At 38.6% G+C, this 26131-nt stretch overlaps 1 protein-coding gene across 9 annotated transcripts in view; it reads left to right on the top strand.

Annotated features, from left to right (window-relative positions):
* Positions 1-26131, top strand: part of CD99L2 (CD99 molecule like 2) — a 131861-nt gene that overhangs the window by 58931 nt on the left and 46799 nt on the right. For 2 of the 9 annotated variants that reach the window (XM_019019312.4, XM_004065009.5), the window contains exons 2-4: positions 8716-8778; positions 23349-23420; positions 24487-24561. In XM_019019312.4, coding sequence (XP_018874857.1) covers positions 8716-8778; positions 23349-23420; positions 24487-24561 — 210 coding nt within the window. Of the gene's footprint in view, positions 1-8715; positions 8779-22944; positions 23149-23348; positions 23421-24486; positions 24562-26131 lie in introns of those variants that run through there. The other 7 variants (XM_055376078.2, XM_019019313.4, XM_004065010.5 and 4 more) reach the window with 5 other exon arrangements.

Genomic DNA, 26131 nt, shown 5'->3' with positions numbered 1-26131 from the left:
ACTGAAGCTTCAACCTCCTGGGCTCAAGTGATCCTCCCGCCTTAGCCTCCCAAGTAGCTGGGACTACAGGCATGCACCACCACACCCAGCTAGTTTTTTTTTTTTATTCTTAGTAGAGATGAGGTCTTGCTATGTGGCCTTGGCTGGTCTTGAACTCCTGGGCTCAAGGAGTCCTCCCACCTCAGCCTCTCAAAGTGCTGGGGTTATAGGCATGAGATACCATACCTGGTCCCCCAACCCCAGGCTAATTTTTAAATTTTTGTTGTTGTTGTGGTTGTTGAGATGGAGTCTCCCTATGTTACCCAGGCTGGTCTTGAACTCCTGGGCTCAAGCAATTCTCCCGCTTCAGCCTTCCAAAGTGCTGGGATTACAGGCATGAGCTACTGTACCAAGCCTATACCTATTACCTCTTGATACTTCAGTATGCAGTTTCTAAAAACAAGGGTACTCTCTTCCTGACTACAGTATTTCCATCAAGACCAGAAATTGACAGTGATCAGTATTATCATCTAGCTGGTCTACAGACCTAATTTAACTTTGCTGATTGTCCCAGTAATGGCCTTTATAGGTTCAGGATCCAATCCTAGATCACCTGTTGGATTTAGCTGTTATAATTTCCCTAATCTCAAGGATTGCAGGCTCTCACTTCTTTCTTGTTCAGTGCTGATTTTGCCTCATGGGTTTTGTTCATTTTATGATTTACAGTGGAAAGGCGGGTCTGATCCCAGTTATTCTCATAGCAAGAAGCAAAAGTCTACCTTAGAATTTTGGAAGCTAGGTTATTAAGTGCCATAACTTTTATTTACTGGTATATTATATGCTTTATTTCCATGAAATATTGCTCTTTTCCTACTTTGAGCTTTGGGTCTTGAATTTTATCTTATATTAATATCATATCTGTTTCCTTCCTGTTAGTGTTTGCCTGGTATATATTTGTTCATTCTCTACATTTTTTTGCCATTTTGTTTTAAATGTACATTTTATCAATAGCCTATAGTTAGATATCTTTTAATCTCATTTGTCTTGTAATGGGAGATTTAGCCTATTTACACCCCCCCCCTTTTTTTTTTTTTTTTTTTTTTTACTGATATGATTATACGTATTCCTATGTTAAAGTTCATGTTTTCCGCTGGGCATGGTGGCTCATGCCTGTAGTCCCAACACTTTGGAAGGCCAAGGCCGGAGGATTGCTTGAGACTAGGAGTTGGAGACCAGCCTAGGCAACATAGTGAGACCCCATCTCTACAAAAAAACCCAAAAAGTTTGTTTTCTATTTATCATAGTTCTTTTTTTTTTTTAACCTCTGGTGACTTTTGTGGGGTTGACTGAGTTTTGGTTGTTGCTATTGTCCTTTTATTTTTTCCCCTTAAATGGGTTTTGAGGTTATATATCCTATATCTCTTCATTTAGCAGTTGCCCCTAATTGGTTTTGCTATAAGAAATTGATTTTTTAAAATAAGTTTTATTTTTGAACAGTTAGATATACAGAAAAATTGCAGAGCTAGGACAGAGTTCCCATATGCTTCATATCCAGTTTTCCCTATTAACATTTTATATTAGCATGATGCATTTGTCACAGTTAATGAACCAATATAGATATACTATTATTAACTAAAGTCTATACTTTATTCAGATTTCCTCAGTTTTTATGTAAAGCCCTCTTCTGTTCCAGAATCCAATCCAGGATCCAGTCTAATCCATGTGACTGTCAGTCCTTACGTCTTCTTAAGCTTCTCAGGCTATGCCGGTTTCTCAAACTCTGTTTGGTTTTAATGACCTTGGTGATTTTGAAGATTGGTCAGCTATTTTGTACAGCACCCCCCAGTCAGGATTTATTTAATGTTTTTCTCATGATTAGACTGGAGTTACGGGGTTTTGAAAGAAAGACCACAGAGGCAAAGTGCCATGCGCATCACATCCTGTCACATTATATCAAGGGAACATACTGTCAACAGGACTCATCATTGTACTTGTTGACCTTGGTCACCTGGCTTAGGTAGTGTTTGTCAGGTTTCTCCTCTGTAAAGAGTAAAGTTTTTCTATTTCCCCTTTATCATACTGTAATCTTGGGAAGGAAGTTACTATGTGTGGCTAATACGTAGGGAGTGGTGAATTGTGCTTCACCTCCATGAGAGACAGATAGCTACAGAAATGAATTTGAATTATTCTGTATGAGAGATTTGTCTATTCTCTCTCTTTTGTTTATTTATGTAATCACTTATTCATTCAGCATGGACTCGTGGATACTTATGTTATACTTGGGGTTATAACCCAATACTACTTTATTTTGTTCTTCAAATCGTTCCGGCTAATATCCGTCCTGAAAAAAGTCTTTAAAAATTTATTCCAGCCGTAGCCACTGGGAGCTCTTTCAGTTGGTTCCTGTGCCCCTTTGACAGATACCAATTGATGTGATTTTTAAAAAGACTTCCAGGCCGGGTGCAGTGGCTCACGCCTGTAATCCCAGCACTTTGGGAGGCCGAGGTGGGTGGCACTAGAGGTCAGGAGTTCGAGACCAGCCTGGCCAACATAGTGAAACCCTGTCTCTACTAAAAATACAAAAATTAGCCAAGTGTGGTGGCGGGTGCCTGTAATCCCAGCTAATCAGGAGGCTGAGACAGGAGAATTGCTTGAATCTGGGTGGCGGAGGTTGCAGTGAGCCAAGATTGTGCCATTGCACTCTAGCCTGGCTGACAAGAACAAAGCTCCGTCTCAAAAAAAAATAATAATAATAATACTTTCTTACTTTCTGGCACCTCAAGATGCTTCAAGATTCAAGCTCATCTTACATATTTTCTGTCCCAGTCAAATCAGCCAAGGAGCCCTGGTTCCCTTTTTGGAGAGTAGGATTAGAGACGAAGACCTGGGTGCTAGATGTGCTCATTGCTACGGAGTGTTGTTGCTTCCAGCCCCCCCTCCCCCCAGTTGACAGAGCAAGGGAATATGTGTCTTTATACTAACCCATATGTATACTCATGGCTATAAATATTTCTGTATATAGCTATCTGTTTATAGTCACGTGCCACATGGTGATATTTTGGTTGACAGGCCACATATACAATGTTGGGCTCATAAGATTATAATACTTTATTTTTACTGTGCCTTTTCTGTGTTTAGATACACAAATACCATGGTGTTATAGTTGCCTACAGTATTCAGTACAGTCACATGCTGTACAGGTTTGTAGGCTAGGAGAAATAGGCTCTACCATACAGCCTAGGTGTGTAGTAGGCTACACCATCTAGATTTGTGTAAGGACACCCTATGATGTTTGCATAACAAAATGGTAAAAGTGTAACAAACACATCTCAGAACGTATCCCCGTTGCTAAGCAACACATGACTATGTTAATATTAAGCTAGGCTGGGTGCAGTGGCTCACACCTGTAATCCCAGCACTTTGGGAGGCTGAGGCGGGCAGATCACCTGAGGTTGGGAGTTCGAGACCAGCCTGACCAACATGGAAAAACCCCATCTTTACCAAAAATACAAAATTAGCTGGGCGTGGTGGCAGACGCCTGTAATCCCAGCTACTTGGGGGGCTGAGGCAGGAGAATCGCTTGAACCTGGTGAGCTGAGATTGCGCTATTGCACTCCAGCCTCGGCAACAAGAGCGAAACTCCATCTCAGAAAAAAAAAAAATTAAGCTAAATATGATTTCATACTTAGCTTAAAGTCTCCTACTCTAATCCATTTTTGTATGGGTCATTTTAGCCTGCCCCTCTTATCTGTAACCTCTCTCTCTGATAGTGAGAAACCTGGCTCCCACCATCCCCTATCCATTTACTTAGGACAATTCCAGTATGCATGCATAATGGTTTGCTTGAGAACTGATAAGCTATACACCCTTATGATAAACTACGTGCCCATCTAGAGGAAACAGTAGCTATCAAGTTCAGTAGGACGCTAGGTTGGGCAGATGGGTCCACTTGTGAGGACAAATTCTATTGTGAAAAACTTTTCCCCAGAGCTTTTTCAGTTATGTGTGATTAGCCAGAGCCTCTAGTCTAGGTGGGGTACTGGGGATCGGAGAGAAGGTACCCTGGATTGACAAAGTATAGAGTAGCCTTTGTGAGACCTGGGGTGGGGTGGAAGAACTTGTCCCCTCATCAGTGGAGCTGTGGGCTCCAATGACCCCTCTTACTTCTCTATGGAGAAGGTTTTCTGTGAGATAGTACTTCATGTTCAAAACACCTGAGCCTTCAACATTCTAGTGGACTGAAGCTTGGGGTTTTGTTTTGTTTTTATTTTTTAATTTTTATTTTTGGTGGGGATAGATAGGTTGTTTGAGGAAGGCTATCAGCTCAGTATATCTTTGGGTGGCTTTGACAGATTTCCCTTTTGTGGAGTTACATTCATGACACTGTCTAAAGGGCCATGACCATTTCAGGAGAGAATTTCAGTATTATTTTGTTTCATACAAAGACAGTTAAATTTTAAAATCTTTGTTTTGTTATCGTTGCTTTTTACAGACAGGGCCTCACTCTGTCGCCCATGCTAGAGAGCAATACACACTCACTGTAACCTCAAACTCCTAGCCTCCAGCGATCCTCCTTCCTCAGCCTTCCAAGTAATTGGGACTACAGGCGTGCACCACCATGCCTGGCTAATAAAAATAATTTTTAACATTTATTTTTAATTGACAAATAGTCTTTGTATGTATTTATAGGGTACAATGTGATGTTTTGGTCTGTGTATACATTGTAGTAAGATTCATTCAAGCTAATTAACATATCCATTATCTCACAAACTTATTTTGTTGTAGTGAGAATTGTAAAAGTCTATTAGCAATTTTAAAATATACAATACATTATTATTAATTGTGGTCACCATGCAGTGCAATAGGTTGCTAAAACTTAATTCCTCCTGTCTAACTGAAACTTTGTGTTCTTTAATCAACACTTTCCCTTTCCCCATACTTCTCCCTCCCCTCAGCCTCTGGTTAGCTACCTTTCTACTATTTCTGTCAGATCAACTTTTTTAGATTCCACATCTAAGTGAGATCATACAATATTTGTATTTCTGTGCATGGCTTATTTCACTTAGCATAATGTCCTTCAGTTCCATCCATATTGTCATGAATGACAGAATTTCCTTCTTTCTAAAGGATGTATAGTACTACATTTATATATGTACCACATTTTCTTTATCCATTCATTTGTTAATGGACACTTAGGTTGCTTCCATACCTTTGATAGTGTAAGTAAAACCAAAATGAACATGGGAGTACAGATATCTCTTTAAAATAGTGATTTCAATTCCTTTGGATATTAATACATACACAGAACTGGGACTGATTTCTGAATTATATGATAATTTCATTTTTTGTTTTTTTGAGGAACCTCCATACCATTCTCCAAAATGGCTATATTAATTTACATTCCTAACAACTTGTGCAAGTGTTCCCTTTTCTCCATATCCTCACCAAGAAATATCATTTGTCTTCTTCATAATAGCCATTCTAACAGATGTAAGATGACATCACATTTTTGTTTGTTTTTGTTTTTGTTTTGTTTTGTTTGGAGATGGTGTCTTGCTCTGTCACCAGCCTGGAGTGCAGTGGCGCGATCTCAGCTCACTGCAACCTCTGCATCTCTGGTTCGAGAGATTCTCCTGCCTCAGCCTCCCAAGTAGCTGGGACTACAGGCACATGCTACCGCGCCCAGCTAATTTTTGTATTTTTAGTAGAGACAGGGTTTCACCATGTTGGCCAGGATGGTCTCAATCTCTTGACCTCGTGATCTGCCTGCCTTGGCCTCCCAAAGTGCTGGGATTACAAGCATGAGCCACTGTGCCCAGCCCACATTTTGGTTTTAATTTGTTTCCCTGATGATTAGAGATATTGAGCATTTTTTCATATACCCATTGACCATTCATATCTCTTCTTTTGAGAAGCTCCTTTGCCTTTGCCCATTTTTAACTGGGTTATTTGTTTTCTTGCTATTGAGTTGAGTTCCTTATGTATTTTGGATATTAACCCCTTTTCAGATGTATGGTTTGCAAATATTTTCTCCTAATCCATGGGTTGTCTTTTTACTCTGTTGTTTCCTTTGCCGTGCAGAAACTTTTTAGTTTTATTCAGTCTCATTTGTCTACTTTCACTTTTGTTGCCTGTGCTTTTGGAGTCTTATCTAGGAAATGGTTGCCCAGACTAACGTTGTGCAACTTTTTCCCTGTGTTTTTTTCTAGTAGCTTTGCAGTTTCAGGTCTTGCATTTAAGTCTTTTATTCATTTTGAGTTAATTTTTGTATATGGTATGAGATAGGGGTCCAGTTTCATTCTTCCACATGTGCATATCCAGTTTCTCTACATCATTTACTGAAGAGACTGTCCTTGTTGGAGATCAATTAACTGTAAATATTTGAGTTTATTTTGGTGCTTTCTATCCTGTTCCATTAGTTCATGTGTCTGTTTTTATGCCAGTATCATGCTGTTTTGATTACAATAGCTTTATAATATATTTTGAAATCAAGAAGTGTGATGCCTCCAGCTTTGTGCATTTTGCTCAAGATTGCTTTGGCTATTGGGGGTCATTTCTGGTTCCATACAAATTTTAGGATTTTTTCTCCATTTCTGTGAAAAATGACATTGGAATTTTGATAAAAATTACATCATATCTGTAGATCACTTTGGTCAGTATAGACATTTTAACAATATTCTTCTAATATATGAACATGGGATATATTTTCATTTGTGTTTTTCATTTTTCATCATTGTTTCATGGTTTTCAAGGTACAGGTTAGGAGGTACGGGTCTTTTACCTCCTTGGTTAAGTTTGCTACTCAGTATTTTCGTTTTTGATGTTATTATAAATGGGATTGTTTTCTTTTTTTCAGACGGTTCATTGTTCAAATATAGAAATGCTATTGATTTTTGTATGTTGATTTTGTAACCTGCTACTTTACTAAATTTGTTTATCAGTTCTTATAGTTTTCTGGTGGAGTCTTTTTTTTTTTTTTCTGAGACAGAGTCTCGCTCTGTCACCCAGGCTGGAGTGCAGTGGCGCGATCTCGGCTCACTGCAAGCACTGCCTCCTGGGTTCATGCCATTCTCCTGCCTCAGCCTCCTGAGCAGCTGGAACTACAGGCGCCCGCCACCATGCCCAGCTAATTTTTTGTTTTTGTATTTTTAGTAGAGACGGGTTTTCACCGTGTTAGCCAGGATGGTCTCGATCTCCTGACCTCGTGATCTGCCCGCCTCGGCCTCCCAAAGTGCTGGGATTACAGGCGTGAGCCACCACGCCCGGCCCTGGTGGAGTCTTTAGGTTTTTCTACACATAAGATCATGTCATTTGCAAACAGAGATAATTTACCTTCTTCCTTTCCTACAGAGAGGCCTTTTATTTCTTGTTCTTGCCTAACTGCTCTGGATATAACTTATTCTGTTGAATAGAAGTAGTGAGAGTGGGCATAGTTGTCTTGTTCCTGATCTTAAAGGAAAAGCTTTTAACTCTTCACTATTGAATGAATCAAATGATTTTTTCTGCATCTGTTGAGATGAATAGCTGGGATTACAGGCATGCACCACCACACCCAGCTAATTTTTGTATTTTTTGATAGAGACAGAGTTTCACCATGTTGGCCAGGCTGGTACCAAACTCCTGACCTCAAGTGATCTACCCACCTTGGCCTCCCACAGTGCTAGGATAACAGGCGTGAGCCACTGCACCTGGCCGTCTCAAGATATTTTTAAATTTTCCTTTTAATTTCTTCTTTGACCTGTTGATTGTTTAATTTCCACATATTTGTGAGTTTTCCAAGATTTCTCCTGTTGTTTATTTCTAGTTTCTGGCCATTTTGGTCAGAAAAGATACTCGATATGATTTCAGTCTTCTTAAATTTGTAAAGACTTGTTTTGTGGCCTAACATATGATCTATCCTGGAGAATGTTTCGTGTGCACTTGAGAAGAGTGTGTATTTTGTTGCTGTTGGTTGGAATGTTCTGTAAATATCTGTTAGGTTCATTTGGTCTAAAGTGTAGTTCAAGTCCAATGTTTCCTTATTGATTTTCTGTCTAGATGATCTGTTCAATGTTGAAAGTAAGGTATTGAAGTGTTCTACTATTATTGCATTGCAGTCTGTCTCTCTCTTTAGATTTATTAATATTTGCTCTATATATTTAGGTGCTTCAATGTTGGGTGTGCATATATTTACAATTGTTATACTTTCTTAATGAATTGACCCCTTTAGCATATAATGACCTTCTTTGTCTCTTTTTACAGTTTTTGACTTTAAAAGTCTATTTTTTTTGTTTTACTTTTATTTTCAGTTCAGGGATACATGTGCAGGTTTGTTATATAGGTAAACTTGTATCATGGGGGTTTGTTGTACAGATTACTTCCTCACCTAGGTAATAAGCCTAGCACCCATTGGTTATTTTTCCTGACCCTCTCCCTCCTCCCACCCTCCACTCTCCAATAGGCCCCAGTGTGTGTTGTTCCCCTCTATGTGTTCATGTGTTCTCATCATTTAGTCCCACTTATAAGTGAGAATATGTGGTACTTGGTTTTCTGTTCGTATAGTAGTTTGCTAACAATACTGGCCTCTATTTTGTCTGATGTAAGTATAGCTACCACCACTCACTTTTGGTTTCTATTTGCATGGAATACCTTTTGTTATTCCTTCACTTTCTAAAGGGAAATGACCATTTCTAGAGGATATTTCATTATTACTTTGTTTTATGCAAAGATAGTTTAATTTTTTTTTTTAATTTTTAGGATCTGGGGACTTTGATGATTTTAACCTGGAGGATGCAGTGAAAGAAACTTCCTCAGTAAAGCGTGAGTAGTAAATCAAATAAACTATTAAAAACAAATAATAGTGATTAATGTGTATCATCCACTCAGAATATATGCGCAAGAAAAACAATATATTTTACTTGATCAGATGAAATATGGATAGTGCCCGGGCACGGTAGCTCACGCCTGTAATCCCAGCAATTTGGGAGGCCAAGGTGGGAGGATCATTGAGGTCAGGAGTTCGAGACCAGCCTGGCCAACATGGTGAAACCCCATCTCTACTAAAAATACAAAAATTAGCCGGGTGTGGTGGTGCATGCCTATAATACCAGCTACTCGGGAGGCTGAGGCAGGAGAATTGCTTGAACCCGGGAGGTGGAGGTTGCAGTGAGCCAAGATCACACCATTGCACTCCAGCCTGGGTGATGAAGCAAGATCTCCGTCTCAAAAAAGAAAAGAAAAGAAAAGAAATGGTTGTATTATTTAAAATAAAATTTGAATATTTAAATCCTTTGTTAAGAATACCTAACAATGTGTGATAACTGATATATCATTTTCTGTAGCTCAAGTCATAGCCCCTACTGGTGTGACATATCAGCAGTGGCCTCCAAGGGCTGTCTTCCTTAACTCAGAAAAAAAGGCACTTTGAAGTGAATAAAAGATTTGTTTCTCCTTTTAGATTGATTTTATAATGGCTTTTTTTTTTCTTGACACAGGATCTTACTCTATTGCCCAAGCTGGAGTACAGTGGCACCATCTTAGCTTTACTGTAGCCATAAACTCCTAGGCTCAAGTGATCCTTCCATCCCAGCCTTCCGAGTAGCTGGAACTATAGGTGTGTGCTACCACACCTGGCTAATTTTTAAATTTTTTTGTGGAGACAGAATCTCACTGTTTTGTCCAAGCTGGTCTTGAACTCCTGGCCTTAAGTGATTCTCCCATTTTGCCCTCCCAAAATACTGAGATTATGAGCATTAGCCACCACACCTAGTCATGGCTTTTCTTAAAATGGAGTCTGTGTAGTTTCTTAAATGCTAGGCTTTGTTATCAATTTTCCTTTTTTTTTTCATTTTTTAACTTTATTTGTTTGTTTATTTATTTATTTTGGAGACAGAGTCTCGCTCTGTCACCCAGGCTGGAGTGCAGTGGTGCAATCTCGGCTCACTGCAACCTCCCCCTCCTAGGTTCAAGCAATTCTCCTGCCTCCGCTTCCCGAGTAGCTGGGACTACAGGTGCGTACCGCCACGCCCAGCTAGTTTTTTGTATTTTAGTAGAGGGGATTTCACCGTGTTGCCCAGGCTGGTCTCAAACTCCTGAGCTCAGGCAATCCGCCCGCCTCAGCCTCCCAAAGTGCTGGGATTACAGGTGTGAGCCACCACGCCTGGCCTCCTTAAACCATTCTTTTAAAAAATGATAACTGCTTATAAAGTAAAGCCAAGGTTTCCCTTGACCCTTCTCTCTTCTAACTGACATGAGAACTACTGTAGTCAGTTTGGGGCATGTTGATCCCAATTAGTTTTCAATGCTGTTAGGTGCATCTATAGATAGAAATTGTTTGGTCTTTTTTTTTGTTTTTTTTTTTAATGTTAACAGGTGTGAGGCTCTTTCATTTAATGTGTATTGAAGTCCTTAGAGAACATGTCTATGTTGGTTTTTTCCAGCTGCCTTAGGAATGTACCACAGACTGGATGGCTTAAAACAACAGAACTTTATTCTGTCACTGTTCTGGATGCTAGAAGTTCTATATCAAGGTGTTGGTTGGGCCACATTCTCTCTGAAGGGTCTAGGGAAGAATCTTTCCTTGACTTTCCCCACTTCTGGTGGCTCTAGGTGTTCCTTGGTTTGTGGTTGCATCACTCCAATCTCTGCCTCTGTTGTCACGTGGTGTTCCCCTTTCTGTGTCTCTCTCCTTTCTCTTACAAAGATGCTTGTTAGTGGGTTTAAGGCCCACCTGGATAATCCAGGATGATCTCATCTTGAGATCTTTCACTTAATTACATCTGCAGAGATCCTTTTTCCAAATAAGGAAATATATATTTATAGATATATAATATATATACACATACGTATATGTGCGCATATATATATACACACATCCCTTATTCGTTTTAAGCACTGCACAGTATACCATAGTATGCATTCAGTAAATGTCTGAGTGCCAGCTGTGTATCAGTTACTGTTTTAGGCTTTGGGGCTACAGCCATGGACAAATCACACATAAACCTGTGCCTTGTGGAGCCAGCGTTCCAGTAGTGTGGATTTGGCCATGACCTGTATTGCCATTTCCTTACTGGCAGACACGTGGTTTATTTCCTTTTTATGCAATTACAAATAGGGCTACAGTGGACATTCTTGTCCATGTCCTTTGTGCCTAAGTGCAGTGTGACTGCTAGGACCAAAGATATGTGTTTTTTATATTATAAAAAACTCTGCCAAATTGTTTTCCAAAGTGGATTTGCCATTATGCACTGTCACTGATGTTGTTATAATAGTACCTGTTTTCCCAGACCCACGCCAACACTGAATTTTATCAATAAAAATATTTTACCAATATGATGGACAAAATAATATCTCATTGCTTATTATGCATTCCCCTGATTGTAGTCAAATGGAGCATCATATATTTACTGGCCATCTGCATTTGCCTCTTTGGTAAATTGTTCACATTCTTCCCCCATTTTTCTGCCAGATTGCTTGCCTTTTAAAAATGGGTTTATTAAGATCTCTTTGTATTATATATTGAGTTGAGAAAGTCAAGGGCTTTGGAGTCAGACTTCTTGGGTCTAAACTCTACCTCTGCCACTTCTGAACTGTCACCTTGGGTAAGTCACCTGACTTGTCTGCACCTCAGTTTCCTTATCTCTTACATGAAGATAATAAGAAGCCCTACCTCCTAGGATCACTGTAAGGATGACATGGGAGGAGCCATGTGAAGCACTCAGCACAGTCCTTGGAACAAGGTGAGTGCTCAGTAAGCATTAGCCTTACTGTTGTTCTTTGACTGACTTGATTGGAAGGACTGACTGTGGCTGGGCCTGTGGTGTGAGTCAAGCAGACCTAAATCGAGTGACAAACTCAACACAATTCCTGACAAAATCCCAGATGGATTTTTTGCAGAAGTGGATAAGCTGACTTTAAAATTCATATGGAAATTCAAAGGACTCAGAATAGCCAAACAATCTTGAAAAACAAGAAAATGATGGAGAACTTATCAATTGTAGCACTGACTGTAGACCTACAATAATCAAGATAGTAGGCTACTGGCTAGAGATCAGTGGAATAGAACTGAGAGTCTAGAAATAAACCCTTAGATCTATGGTCAGTTGATTTTTGACAAAGACGCCAAGACCTATTCAAAGTGAAAAGAACAGTCAATCTTCAACAAACAGTGCTTAGGACCATAGGATATCTACGTGCAAAAAAATGAAGTTGGACCGTTACCTCACACCATACACAAAAATTAACTCCAAATTGATCATAAACCTGGAAGTATAAGTCTCTTAGAAGTTAATTTTTGTGTACAGTGTGAGGTGAGCGGTTTGGGCATTCTCAGGTCTTTCCTGGATATTCATGCTGTCCTCTGCATGCAGGTGTCCTCTTAGATCCCCAGGAAAATAAATACACTTAATTTATTAGCAATGATGGTTTTAATGAAATCATTTAACATCTCCAAAACAAACAGGACCAAAACAAACTTGATAAATATAAATAGACTTTCAATAAATTTGTCAACTTCTTGATGGGAACTTTTAAAATCTCAGCATATCATATCTCCAATCGACAGGGACTTTTTAATATATAAAATCCCTTTTTGAGTCTTGTGCTGGCCCATCTGATCTTCCTCATCAGCACCCATCAGCCAGTGTCTCTGGGAACCCCTAGAACCACCTGTATGTGATGTATGTGTTTGAATGACAGCCCACAAGACCACATCATGCTGCCACCCTTTTTTCTATCTTAGCTTATGTTTCTCGTAACTGAGGTTTCAAAGAGATAGGCCTCTCCACCTCACCTTGGTCCAGATACTTATCTTGCAGAGAATGTTCTTCTCTGCACGTTGTGCATTCCTCTGCTTGTTTTAAAAACCCCTGAACCACCTAGGCCAGAGATTGTATCGTAAATGACCTTTATTTATTTATTCGGCAATGTTTTTTGAGTGCCGGCTTGCTGCTAGGTGCTAGGCCTAACAATGTGGAAGAGGTCACTGCCCTTATGAATTGTTTTCTCTGGAAGGAGACATACAGTACCTAAAATATTTTCAGATATTGCTGAGTACTCTCAACCAAATTCAAGAGGGTGATGGGATAGCAAGGGCCCAAGATTAGGGGCAGCTACTTTAAAATTAAGTGGTGAAGGCATCTCTGAGGAGAGGTAATGTGCAAGGAAGTGAGGAAGGAGCCTTCGAGGCCAAGAGATCAGCTGTAAGAGTTCTGAGGCAGAGAAGAGCCAGGCTTACTCTGTGGCCCGGAAGGCAGCCTGTGTGGCTGGAGTTTGGAGAATGTTGGAGAAAAGACAGAGAAGTTGTCAGGGGACAGATCACACAGGATCTTACTAGTATATTCACAAGGTTGCACAACCATCACTACAGTCTGTTTTAGAACACTTTTATTACTTCAAAAAGAAACATTGTATCCTTTACCTATCACTTCCCAATCCCCCAATTCTTCTTGTTTCCACCCCTCACCCCCAAGCAACCACTAATCTCTTTCTGTCTCCATGGACTTCCCTATTCTGAATATTTCATATCGATGGAATCATTCAATATGTGGACTTTATGTTTGGCTGCTTTCACTTAGTGTAATGTTTTCAAGGCTCACCCATGTTGCTTTCAGAGTCCTCCACCACTCTCACCATCTCTTCCTTTCTCTCTGTGTGTGTAATCATCTCATGGGGGAACACACTTCTGATTCGGCCAAATAAAGCTTCTTATGAATGTCCCCATTCCCTGGGAATACCATGGGCCCTGTATTAGTCCATTTGTGCTGCCATAACAAAATGCCTTTGACTAGATACTTTATAAATAACAGAAGTATATTGCTCACAGCTCTGGAGGCTGGGAAGTCCAAGATCAAGGTGCTGGCATATTCAGTGTCTGGTGAGGGCTGCTCTGTGCTTCATAAATGGTGCCTTCTAGCTGTGTTCTCACATGGCAGAAGGGGCAAAAGGGCTGCCTCAAGCCTCTTTTATCAGGGCACTAATCCCATTTGTGAGAACGGTGCCCTTTGTGACCTAATCACCTCCCCAAAGTCCTCACCTTTGAATACCATCAGTATGGGGGTTAAGTTTCAACATGAATTTGGGGCTGGGTGGGGGGGACATATACATTCAGACCAAGCAGTTACCATTATTCAGACACACCTGGGGGAACCCACCCTGTTTTGTTTACTGTTTCGGTACAGCACAATATTACAGAGAATCACTCCTGGTCAGAGTGCCATATTGCGGGAAGCATTTGCTGAGCAGCTAAGAATTTTTTCTGAGTTTGTCATTTTGAGAAAGGCTTCACAGAAATGGGTCTCTTTATTTTAGGAGCTAAGTGTTTTGATGAAGTTGACCTACTATTCTTAGTCCTTGATAAGTAGACTCTTCTCATCTCAATTACGAATGAGAAATCCCATTTAAAGACTCACAACACGAAAATCTGTAGTTAATAGTTTCTAAAAATGTGCATAAATTGAAGTTCTTGTTCTACATCAATACAAGCTTGGGCTCTGACAGAACAACTGATTCCACATGCATGTAGGGACTGCTGTTTCTTGAATGGCACCTGCAGATCTTCAGAGAAACGAGACGTTTCCAGAACTGGAATTGCAGGGCAGAACTGCACAAGTAATCAAGACTGTGTGGAACTATGTGGTACCGTAATTAAGACTGTGTGGTACTGGCATCACATAGGTCAATGGAACACAATTGAGAGTCTGAAAATAAACCTTTATATTTATGGTCAGTTAATTTTCTTTAAGACAGATAAACAAATACTTTTACACAAGAGTTGTTTGAGTCATGCAAATTTTAAGGTAATATTTACATAAGTGGCAATTGCTTTTCTGGAACTTGCTCAAATAATGGTTTCAGTAATTCCTCTTTTTTACCTATCTATATCATAATTATACATAAACAAACTCATTTAGACAAGTTGTACTCTTGCATTTTACTGGTACAAAGTCAAATGGAAATTAGAGACAAAAGTATCTCTAAACTGATGATGAGATAGATTAAATATATACGTAGATACACACACATAATGACTACAGGTTATCACATGTGGTTCTCTTACCATAAATATCCATTCACTGGGGTGTGTGGTCTTCACAGTGAGGTATGAGTTAGGGTACCCAAAATCTTCCTAAGGAGTAGTGTGCAAACATTATCATTTTAAGGGAAAGACTTCCCATATTCTCAACTTCCAAATACAGTTTTTACTAAAACAGCTAACTGCAGCAACCCCCTTGCTATGGTTTGGAAGATTTTCCCCTCCAAAATTCATGTTGAAATTTAATTCCCAATGTGGCAGTATTGACAGGCAAGTTCTTCTTCTTCTTCTTCTTCTTCTTCTTCTTCTTCTTCTTCTTCTTCTTCTTCTTCTTCTTCTTCTTCTTCTTCTTCTTCTTCTTCTTCTTCCTCTTCCTCCTCCTCCTCCTCTTCCTCCTCCTCTTCTTCTTCCTCTTCCTCCTCCTCCTCTTCTTCTTCTTCTTTCTTCTTCTTCTTCTTCTTTCTTCTTCTTCTTTTTTTTCCTACAAATGAGACATTGTCTCGCTACGTTGCGTAGGCTAGACTTGAACTCCTAGCCTCAAGTGGTCCTCCCACCTCAGCCTCCTGAGTAAGAGGTGATTGGGTCATGAGGGTTCTGCCCTCATGAATGAATTAACCCATTCATGGATTAATAGGTGAATGGATTAGTAGGTTATCATGGGAGTGGGACTAGTGGCTTTATAAGAAGGGAAAGAGAGACCTGAGCTAGCAACCAGCCCCACTTGGCATTTGATGTCCTGTGCCACCTTGAGGCTCTGCAGAGAGTCCCCACCTGCAAGAAGGCCCTCACTCACAAAATGCAGCACCTCAACCTTGGACTTCTCAGCCTCTATGACTGTAAGAAATAAATTCCTCTTTTTTATAAATTACCCAGTTTCAGCTGGGCGTGGTGACTCACGCCTGTAATTCCAGCACTTTGGGAGGGTGAGGCAGGTGGATCACTTGGGGTCAGGAGTTTGAGACCAGCCTGGCCAACGTGTTGAAACCCCGTCTCTACTAAAAATACAAAAATTAGCTGGGCGTGGTGGCACATGTCTGTAATCCCAGCTACTTGGGAGGCTGAGGCAGGAGAATCACTTGAACCTGGGAGGCAGAGGTTGCAGTGAGCCAAGATTGCACCACTGCACTCCAGCCTGAGCGACAGAGTGAGATTCCGCCTCAAAAATAAATAAATAAATAACCAACCAACCAACCCAGTTTCAGGTATTCTGTTATAAGCAGCAGAAAAAAGACTAAGACATTGTGTTAGTCCATTCTCATGCTGCTAATAAAGACATACCTGAGACTGGGTAATTTATAAAGGAGAGAGTTGATTGACTCATAGTTTATCATGGCTGTGGAGGCCTCAGGAAACTTACAATCATGGTGGAAGGAGAAGCAAACATGTCCTTCATATGGAAGCAGCAAGAAGAAGTGCAGAGTGAAGGGGGAGAAAAGCTCCTTATAAAACCATCCAATCTTGTGAGAACTCACTATCACAAGAACAGCATGAGGGTAACCTCCCCCATGATTCAGTTACCTCCCACTGGGTGCCTCCCATGACACGTGGGGATTATGAGAACTACAATTCAAGATGAGATTTGGGAGAGAACACAGCCAAACCATATCAGACATCCTTCTTTAAAAAAATAATTTATTGAGGTAAAATCATACAATGTAAAATTAACCATTTTATTTTTAAAATTTATTGTGTATATTTGAGGTATATAACATATTATGAGATACATATACAACTTGGTAAATAGTTACTCTAGTGAAGCAAGTTAATATATCCATCATTTCACATAATTACCCAATTTTTTTGTTGGACAAGAAGAGCAATATTTCATTTAGCAAAAATTCCAAATACAGTACAATGTTATTAGCTATAGTCCTCATGTTTTACATTAGATCGCTAGACTTATTCATCTTACATATCTGCTACTTTGTATCTTTTACCCTTCATTTAAAAGTGAGCAATTAAGTGGCATTTTAGGATATTCTTAATGTTGTACAACCACCTCCTTTATCCAGTTCCAAAACATTTCCATCACTTCACAGCAAAAATCCCTTACCTATCGAGCAGTTTCTCTCTATTCTTTTATCTTCCCAACCCCAAATAACCACCAACCTACTTTCTGTATCTGTGAATTTATCCTGGATATTTTATATAAATGGAACTGGACAGCATGTAGCCTTTTGTGCCTGGCTTCTTTTGTGTAGCATAATGTTTTGGAGGCACTTCCATGTTGTAGCATGTATAAGTACTTCATTCCTTTTTATGGCTAAGTAATACTCCATTGTGTAGACATACCACAATTTTGTTTATCCACTCATCAGTTGATGGACATTTGGTTGTTTCCACCTCTTAGCTTATGAATAATGTTACTATGAACATGCTATATACACGTACTTATTTGAATACCTGTTTTAAATTCTTTTCGATATATACCTAGGAGTAGAATTTCTGGTTACTATGGTCATTCTGTTTAACTTTTTGAGGAATTGCCAAATTGTTTTCCACAGTGGCTGAAGCATTTTACATTCCCATCAGTAATGTATGAGGGTTCCAATTTATCTGCATCCTTGCCAACTTGTTTATTTATTTTTTTTAATGAAAGCCATCCTAGTGGCTGTGAGGTGGGACCTCACTGTGGTTTTCATTTGCGTTTCCCTAAAGACTAATGACTAATGATCTCTTTATACATTTATCATATGTATGATTTGCAAATTTTCTCCTATTTTCTAGATTGTCTTTTCACTTTCTTGATAATGTCCTTAGATGCACAAAAATTTTAAATTTTGATTAATGTGTAATTTATGTGTTTTTTTCTTTTGTTGCCCATGCTTTGCATGTCATTGCTAAGTATCCATTGCCAAATCAAAGGTCATGAAGATTTACCCATATGTTTTCTTCTAAGAGTGGTTTTAGTTCTTATATTTAGATGTTTGGTCCATTTGAGTTAATTTTTGTATATGGTGAGAAGTAGTGGTCCAGTTTTGTTAGCATATGGTTATCCAGCTGTCTGAGCACCATTTGTTGAAAAGACTGTCCTTTCTCCATTGAATGGTGTTGGCATCCTGTTGAAAATCAATTGACCATAAATATGAAGGTTTACTTCTAGACTGTCAATCCTATAACATTGATCTATATGTGTATTCTTAAGCTAGTTCCACACTATTTTGGTTACTGTAGCTTTGTAGTAAGTTTTGAAATTGAGAGGTGTGACTCCTATTTTGCTCTTTTTTTAAAGATTGATTTGGCTATTTAGGGTCCCATGCAATTCCATGTGGATATTAGGATTAGCTTGTCCATTTCTGCACAAAAGGCAATTGGTATTTTGATGGGGATTGCACAGGATCTGCAGATTAATTTGGGAAATATTGCCATTTTAACAGTATTGAGTCTTGTAATCTATGGACGTAGGATTTCATTCCATTAATTTAGGTCTTTAATTTTTTAACAGTGTGTTGTAACTTTTAGTGTACATGTCTTTATACTTCCTTGGTTAAATTTATTTCTAACAGTTTTATTTTTATTGCTATTATAAATGAAATGATTTTCTTCTTTTGCTCTTTGTATTGATCATTGCTAGTGTATAGAAATACAGCTTATTTTCATGTTGATCTTATATCTTGCAACTTTGCTGAACTCATTAGCTTTAATAGTTTTTTTTTATTGGTGTGGATTCTTTAGGGTTTTCTATATATAAAATCATAGCATCTGTGAATAGAGATAGTTGAACTTCTTCCTTTCTAATCTCAAAGAGTTTCTTTCTTTTTCTTGACTAATTGCTCTAGTTAGAACGTCCATTACAATGTTGAATAAGAGTGGTAAGAGTGGACATCCTTGTCTTGTTGCTGATTCTAGGAAAAAAGCTTTTAGTCTTTCACCTGTAAGTATGCTGTCAGTTGCAGATTTTTCACAGATGCCCTTTATCAGGTTGAGGAAATTCTCTTTTATTTCTAGGAAGTTAACAGATGAGGCCAAAATAAACCATCTAAATGCTTTTAAAAATCCAATAGAGTAAGCCTAATTATCATTAAAAAGCACATAGAGAGTAGACTCTGATGAAGTAAGCAGAACAAAATGGGAAATTCTCTTCTATTCCTAATTTATTGAGTGTTTTTATCATGAAATGGTGGTTGACTTTCGTTAAATGCCTTTTCTGCATCTATGGAGGTAATCTTGTTTTTTTTTTTTTCTCCTTCCATTCTATTAATATGGGATAGTACATTGATTGATTTTACTGTGTTGAACTACTCTTACATTCCTGAGATAAACCCCTCTTGGTCATGGTCAGTCCTAATATGGTGCTGGATTTGGTTTGCTAGTATTTTATTGAGGATTTTTGCCTCTACATTCATAAGAGGATTTTTGCCTCTATATTCATAACTGTATTCTGTAGTTTTTATGTGTATTTGTCTGACTTCGGTATTAACATACTACTGGCCTCATAGAATGAGTTAGGAAGTGTTCTCTTCTCTTGGTTTGTTTGTTTATTTACTTATTTGAAGAGTTTGAGATTAATTGGTGTTGGTTCTTTTTTAAATGTTTGGTAGAATTCAGCAATTAAGACTTCTGGTTCCAGAATTTTATTTGTGGGAAGTTTTTGGTTACTGACTCAATCTCTTGCTATAAGTCTAGTCAGATTTTCTATTTCTTCTCAAGTCAGTTTAGGTAGTTGTGTTTTAATAGGAAGTTATCTGTTTCATCTAGGTTATTGAATTTATTTGGATTATAATTGTTCAAGATATTCCTTTATAATTTTTTATTTCTCTAAGGTTGGTAGTAATATCCTCTCATTCCTGAAATTAGCGATTTGGGTCTTCTCTCTCTTTATCTTGGTAAGTCTTCTACAGTTTATCAATTTTGTTGATCTTAAGAGATCTTTCCTCTTTTGTTCTTTATTTTTCTCTTCTCTCTTTCATTTTATTTCTGCTATAATCTTTGGTGTTTTCTTCCTCTGCCTGCTTTAGGTTTAGTTTGCTCTTCTTTTTCTAGTTACTCTTTAAAATTGTTATGTAGGTTTTATTTTATAATAATGAACTTAGCTCTGCAATCCAGCTAGACGTGGAAGGGAATAAGGAAAATATGGAACCCAAAGAGCTTCAGTGAGTGCACAAAGATTATAGGATATTGAGAGCAAATGGGATTGAGGGGTGCTCTCTTGAGCTACAGAAGAAATAGTCTGGTGGTTAAGATAAAATAGGTCAAATTTATTAGAGTTGTCCATATTTGGCAATGGTGATCTTCTTGCTGGTCTTGCCATTCCTGGACCCAAAGTGCTCCATGGCTTCTGTGGCATTCATGGCCTCTTTGACCTTGCCAAAGACCACATACCTGCCATTCAACCACTCAGTCTTGGCAGTGGAGATGAAAAACTGGGAACCATTTGTATTCGGTCTACCGTTTGCTGTGGGCAAGATGCCAGGACTTGTATGCTTCAGGTTGAAGTTCTCATCATCAAGTTTCTCCTGGTAGTTAGATTTGCCACCATTACTATTATGGCATGTGAAGTCCCCACCCTAGCACATAAACCCTGGAATAATTCTAGGAAAGTAAGAACCCTTATAACCAAATCCTTTCTCTCCAGTGCTCAGAGCATGAAAGTTTCCTGCTGTCTTTGGAACTTGTCTGCAAACAGTTTGAAGGAGACCTGGCCCAAGGACTCACCTTAGACAGTGACGGTGTCAAAGAACACAGTGGACTGGACCGGGGTTGACGATGGCAGTGTCTGCAAAGCCTTCTTTTTCTAGTTTATTAAAGTGAAAGTTTAGGTTATCGATTTGAGATTTTTCTCTTTTTTTAATGTAGGCATTTACAGCTACAAATTTCCCTCTAAGCACTGCTTTCAGTGTAACACATAAGTTTTGGTATGTTGTGTTTTCATTTTCATTGATCTCAAAGTATTTCATAATTTCCCTTGTGGTTTTTTTTGACCTATTGGTTGTTTAGGAGTGTGCTCTTTAATTCCATATAATTGTGAATTTTCCAAATACCCTTCTGAAACTGATCTCTACTTTCATTCTGTTGTGCTGAAGAACATAATTTGTGCTGAAGAGCATAATTTGTATGGCTTCAGTCTTTTTAAGTTTATTGAGATTTATTTTGTAACCTACATATGGTCTAACTTGAAGAATGTTTCACATGCACTTGAGTAGAATGTGTATTTTGCTATTGGGTGGTATGTTCTATAGGTGTCTGTTAGGTCTAGTTGGTTTATAAAGTTGTTCAAGTCATATATATATATATATATATATATATATATATCTACCTACTTGTTTCTTCTGTGATTGAAAAGAAGACATTGAAATTTCCAACTATTTTTGTAAAATCATCTGTTCTCTTCAATTTTGTAATTTTTCGCTTCATGTATTTTGGGGCTGTGTTGTTAGGTGCATATATATTTAAAATTATTATGTCTTCCTCTTGGATTGATCCTTTCATCATTATAAATAATTATAAATTGTCACTCTTTGACTCCATTAACAATTTTTGTTATAATGTAAATCTTATCTGATATTAGTATAGCTACTCCAGCTCTCTTATGGTTATTGTTTGCATAGTATATCTTCTTCCATTCTGTTACTTTCAACTTATGTTTTTTAGAGATGGGGTCTTGCTTTGTTGCCCAGGCTGGAGTGCATGATCATAGTGCATTGTATCCTCAAACTTATGGGCTTAAGCAATTCTCCTCCCTGAAATTCCCAAGTAGCTAGGACTACAGGCACATGACACTACACCTGACCTCAACTTATTTCTATTTTTGCTGTTTGTTTTCTGAATAGTCAATAATTATTGGGTACTTGCTGTATTCAAAGCTAAACCTGTTTCACCTTTGCCTTTCCCATTCCTTAAATCTTTTTCTCTGATATTTTCAATAGTGAGAATATGTGCAACATAGTCTTGATGTTTATGAAAAGAAACTATTGGAAAAACTTCATGCACATTGTATTATTCTTGTGAAAGTTATCTACAATTTTAAAGGAATGTGGTTGAGCTCAAAAGAGCTAATATTTCCAGTAGTAACCACACTTATTTTTTTATTTGATAATTTTTATTTGCTTTTGAGGATCTTAATATGTTAACTTTATTTGGATAATTTTTTTTAAATCGTCAATTAGCTCATTGTCTTTATTAAATTACTTATATAATACAACTTAAGGGACCCAGAAGTGTGCTGCAAGCCTCTTGGGGTCACCACTTTTATTTTTATTTTTTTATTTATTTATTTTTTATTTTTATTTTATTATTATTATACTTTAAGTTTTAGGGTACATGTGCACAATGTGCAGGTAGGTTAGTTACATATGTATACATGTGCCATGCTGGTGTGCTGCACCCATTAACTCGTCATTTAGCATTAGGTATATCTCCTAAAGCTATCCCTCCCCCCTCCCCCCACCCCACAACAGTCCCCAGAGTGTGATGTTCCCCTTCCTGTGTCCATGTGTTCTCATTGTTCAATTCCCACCTATGAGTGAGAATATGCGGTGTTTGGTTTTTTGTTCTTGTGATAGTTTACTGAGAATGATGGTTTCCAATTTCATCCATGTCCCTACAAAGGACATGAACTCATCATTTTTTATGGCTGCATAGTATTCCATGGTGTATATGTGCCACATTTTCTTGATCCAGTCTATCACTGATGGACATTTGGGTTGGTTCCAAGTCTTTGCTATTGTGAATAGTGCCGCAATAAACATACGTGTGCATGTGTCTTTATAGCAGCATGATTTATGGTCCTTTGGGTATATACCCAGTAATGGGATGGCTGGGTCAAATGGTATTTCTAGTTCTAGATCCCTGAGGAATCGCCACACTGACTTCCACAATGGTTGAACTAGTTTACAGTCCCACCAACGGTGTAAAAGTGTTCCACACTTATATAAAATATTGTGTGCATGTCTTGTAACCACTTTCAGTTTATGAAATACTCCCATATTCCACTAGGAATGTAACCTCAGTCTATCCCTCAGCAGGATTATCTATGTTTAAAGTGCCAGGTTGATAGTTGTGGAACCAAGGCTTGGAGCCCTCAAGGATCATGCTCAGGCTGTGGAACTCCCTGAACCACGTGTCATCTCCAGCAGATCTGGGCGCAAGCCCAGGTTCACTAATCACCAGGTCACATGTGAGACCATGTCCACCTCACCACCCTCAGCCTCCAAAGAAAAGTGAGCAGAACTCATCTCATTTAAACCTATATCATTTTGTCATCCTTTTCAGTGTGATTCTCTGGAGCTCCTAGCTAGAGGGGCCTCAAGGACCAAGACAAGGATATTCTACTCACAGTGTGACTTCCCCAAGTCATAAAGTAGCTGCTGTGTTTTGTTACTAAACGTGCTCCCCTTGCTGTCCTCCCTCTCCCTTTTAGAGCCATGGGACCACACCACCACCACCACAACCAATAGGCCAGGAACCACCAGAGCTCCAGCAAAACCTCCAGGTAATGTGGCTGCCTTAAGGAGGGCAGTGAGGAAGGGCCCTCTGGAGTTCCCTCTGGGGTAGCATGCAAGTGAACTACCTATAGTTTTAAGCCCCATGTGTGCAGAAACAATCAAGGCGTCCATGTGAACGCTGAGTTTAACTTAATAGAGTGCATACCTGGCTGATCACTATGCCTTCTGTGTTTTTTATGAAAAGTCCTGCCTGGGAAAATTTCAAGAGGAAAATGCATTTGGACTTCTTCCCCTTTTTAGCCGTTTCATTTTCTAAAATCAGGGAAAATGTAATTGTTTAGGTTTTATGAAGCCGATCAAGCATTTTCTTTAGGCAGATGGAACATTTTGGAATGGCATTTATTTTACAGTGTCATCTTTCAGTAAAGGATTTTGGGACTTGGTTCTTCTTAACAACTCTTTCCTGTTGTCACTTGACCCTTTCTTCAGATGGGCCACTTTACGATTTAGACATCTTCACTGATGTAAAGAAAAATGTGACGGTGTGGCTAGGATCCCAGTCATTGCTCCCATCCAGCAACTTGTTACCAGTAGTCCGGGGCATGATAAAAGTTCTGTGCGGTAGAGAGCTACCTTTCTTCCGAAGAGACACTGATGATGCAAGAAAGTCACTGCTGCTTTATGATTTGCCCTCATTTCTTCACATTTCCACATTCAAAGGGGTGCTTCATGACCACATGACCTCTCCCTTTTGGTTGTCCTCTTTATGGACTCTGTGTACCTGGTTTTGAATTTTGGGTTAATACCTACAGTCAGTGAGTATATTGTTAAAATGGTCCGACTGCTAGCCTAAGCAGAAAATACCTAGGAATATAAATTAATTGAAAAACTGGTGGTATACTGCAAAGTCAGAAAGTAGTAACTTTTTCTATCCTGCAGATATTTTCATTATCAATGTCTGTACACAGAATCGGATTCCAATATAAGTCTCTTTGTCTTAACCCATTGTTGGTACTGATCAGTTGAACCCATGGGCATTTTGCTTATTTTGGAATCTTATACCCAGTTGTTAATCAGTTGGCTATTTCCTTTATGTTTTGGGGCCCACTGAAGGTAGTGGATTGGACTTGGCTGATGCTTTGGATGATCAAGATGATGGCCACAGGAAACCGGGTATAGGAGGAACAGGTAACTCTTTGCTGGTTGAAACTACTACAGGATTCTGTCTCATTAATTACAACATCAACATCCCACAGAGCCAGAGTCAGTCTGGGCTTGGCAGAGGTGGAGGCACTTCAAGCCAGTGGAGAACCCTGTAACAGTAGTTCTCAATCCTTTTTTGTCTCAGGACTCCCCAGATCATTGAGATCTCAAGAGATTTTTGTTTATGTGGGTCACGTTTACCAATGCTCATCATCTTAGAATTTAAAACTGAAAGACTTTATTAATCGAAAATGAACAACACTAAACCCATACATTTAACATAAATAACATTTTTATGAGAAATAACTATGCTTGGCAAGACAAAAACTTATATTGAGGAGAGCGGCATGCTGTTACATTTTTGCAGATTTCTCTCATGTCTGGCTGGATGGAAGCAGCTGGCTTCTCACAGGCACTTTATTTCCATCGTGAGATGTTGTTTTGGTTGAAGTATATGAAGGAAATCTGGCCTCACACCCATACGCAGTGGGGAAAGGGAGGAATATTTTCACAGACTTTTCAGATCCTTGTGGATAATCTTCTCGGATAGGACACCAAAACTTGGCCCCAACAAAAGCGGTTGTTTCTTACAGGTTAAGCGTAGTGTGGAGTGTGAAACTCTTATCAGTGAACTTTCCACACTTGGTTCCGTGGGACTGTCTTGTCCTTTCAATGGATCTTTTACCCATTCATGATTTTGTAACATTGCATGTTGGTCATTTGGAAAATATTAGTGCCTTGAGGTTTTTCGAGCTTCCAAGTAATGTCATGCGTCATTGTGTAAAACTGAAAGTCATATTTGTTCATATCATCACCCATCTCATTTGAAAAAAATATGCATTGGGGAAACTGTTAAACTCACAGTGGTAGAAAAAGATGTGTTTGAAGTTCTAACTTTTCCTTGAAATCTTATCATTGGCAACAAATACCATGAGTGGGTTTCTTTAAATTGACAGGCTCATTCATTTTCAAGAAAACATCTAATAGATATTAAAGTTGGCAAAACCATAGTTGGTTTTAAAAAAATCTTTAAATATTGATTAATTACTCTTCAATTCACTTTTTCAAGGAAAAAATCTTCTTTGAGAGGAGTGGCTCATACTGCTCAGAATGGAAATAATCACATAAAGCTGTTTTTTTATGTCAACTTTTGTATTTCCATGTGCCACATAAATGCTTGAAATGTACTTCCTGTTTTGTTAGAAAATATTAAAAGGTCGTGCTCTAATACAATTAAAACATTTTTAACTTCCTCATGTTAGTTTTCCAGTGCTGCTGAACATGCTATCGTAAACTTAGTAGCTTAAAACCATGTTCAGTTATTTTCTAGGTTTCCCTGCGCTGCTGAAGTTCAGCCATTTAAGCGTCAAAACTTTTTTGACAAAATGACCCTTGATTCTCAACTTTCTCTTTACCTACTTTTTAAAAATTAAACTTTCATTTTTAGATAATCATAGATTCATGTGTAGTTGTAAGAAATAATAGAGAAGGACCCCTTGTACCCTTCACCCAATTTCCCCTAATAGCAACATCTTGAAAATTGTACTCTACTATC

This window comes from Gorilla gorilla, chromosome X, assembly GCF_029281585.2.
Source record: "Gorilla gorilla gorilla isolate KB3781 chromosome X, NHGRI_mGorGor1-v2.1_pri, whole genome shotgun sequence".
Lineage (NCBI taxonomy): Eukaryota > Metazoa > Chordata > Mammalia > Primates > Hominidae > Gorilla > Gorilla gorilla.
The sequence above is the reverse complement of the archived record's forward strand: the minus strand, read 5'-3'. Positions and strand labels throughout refer to the sequence as shown.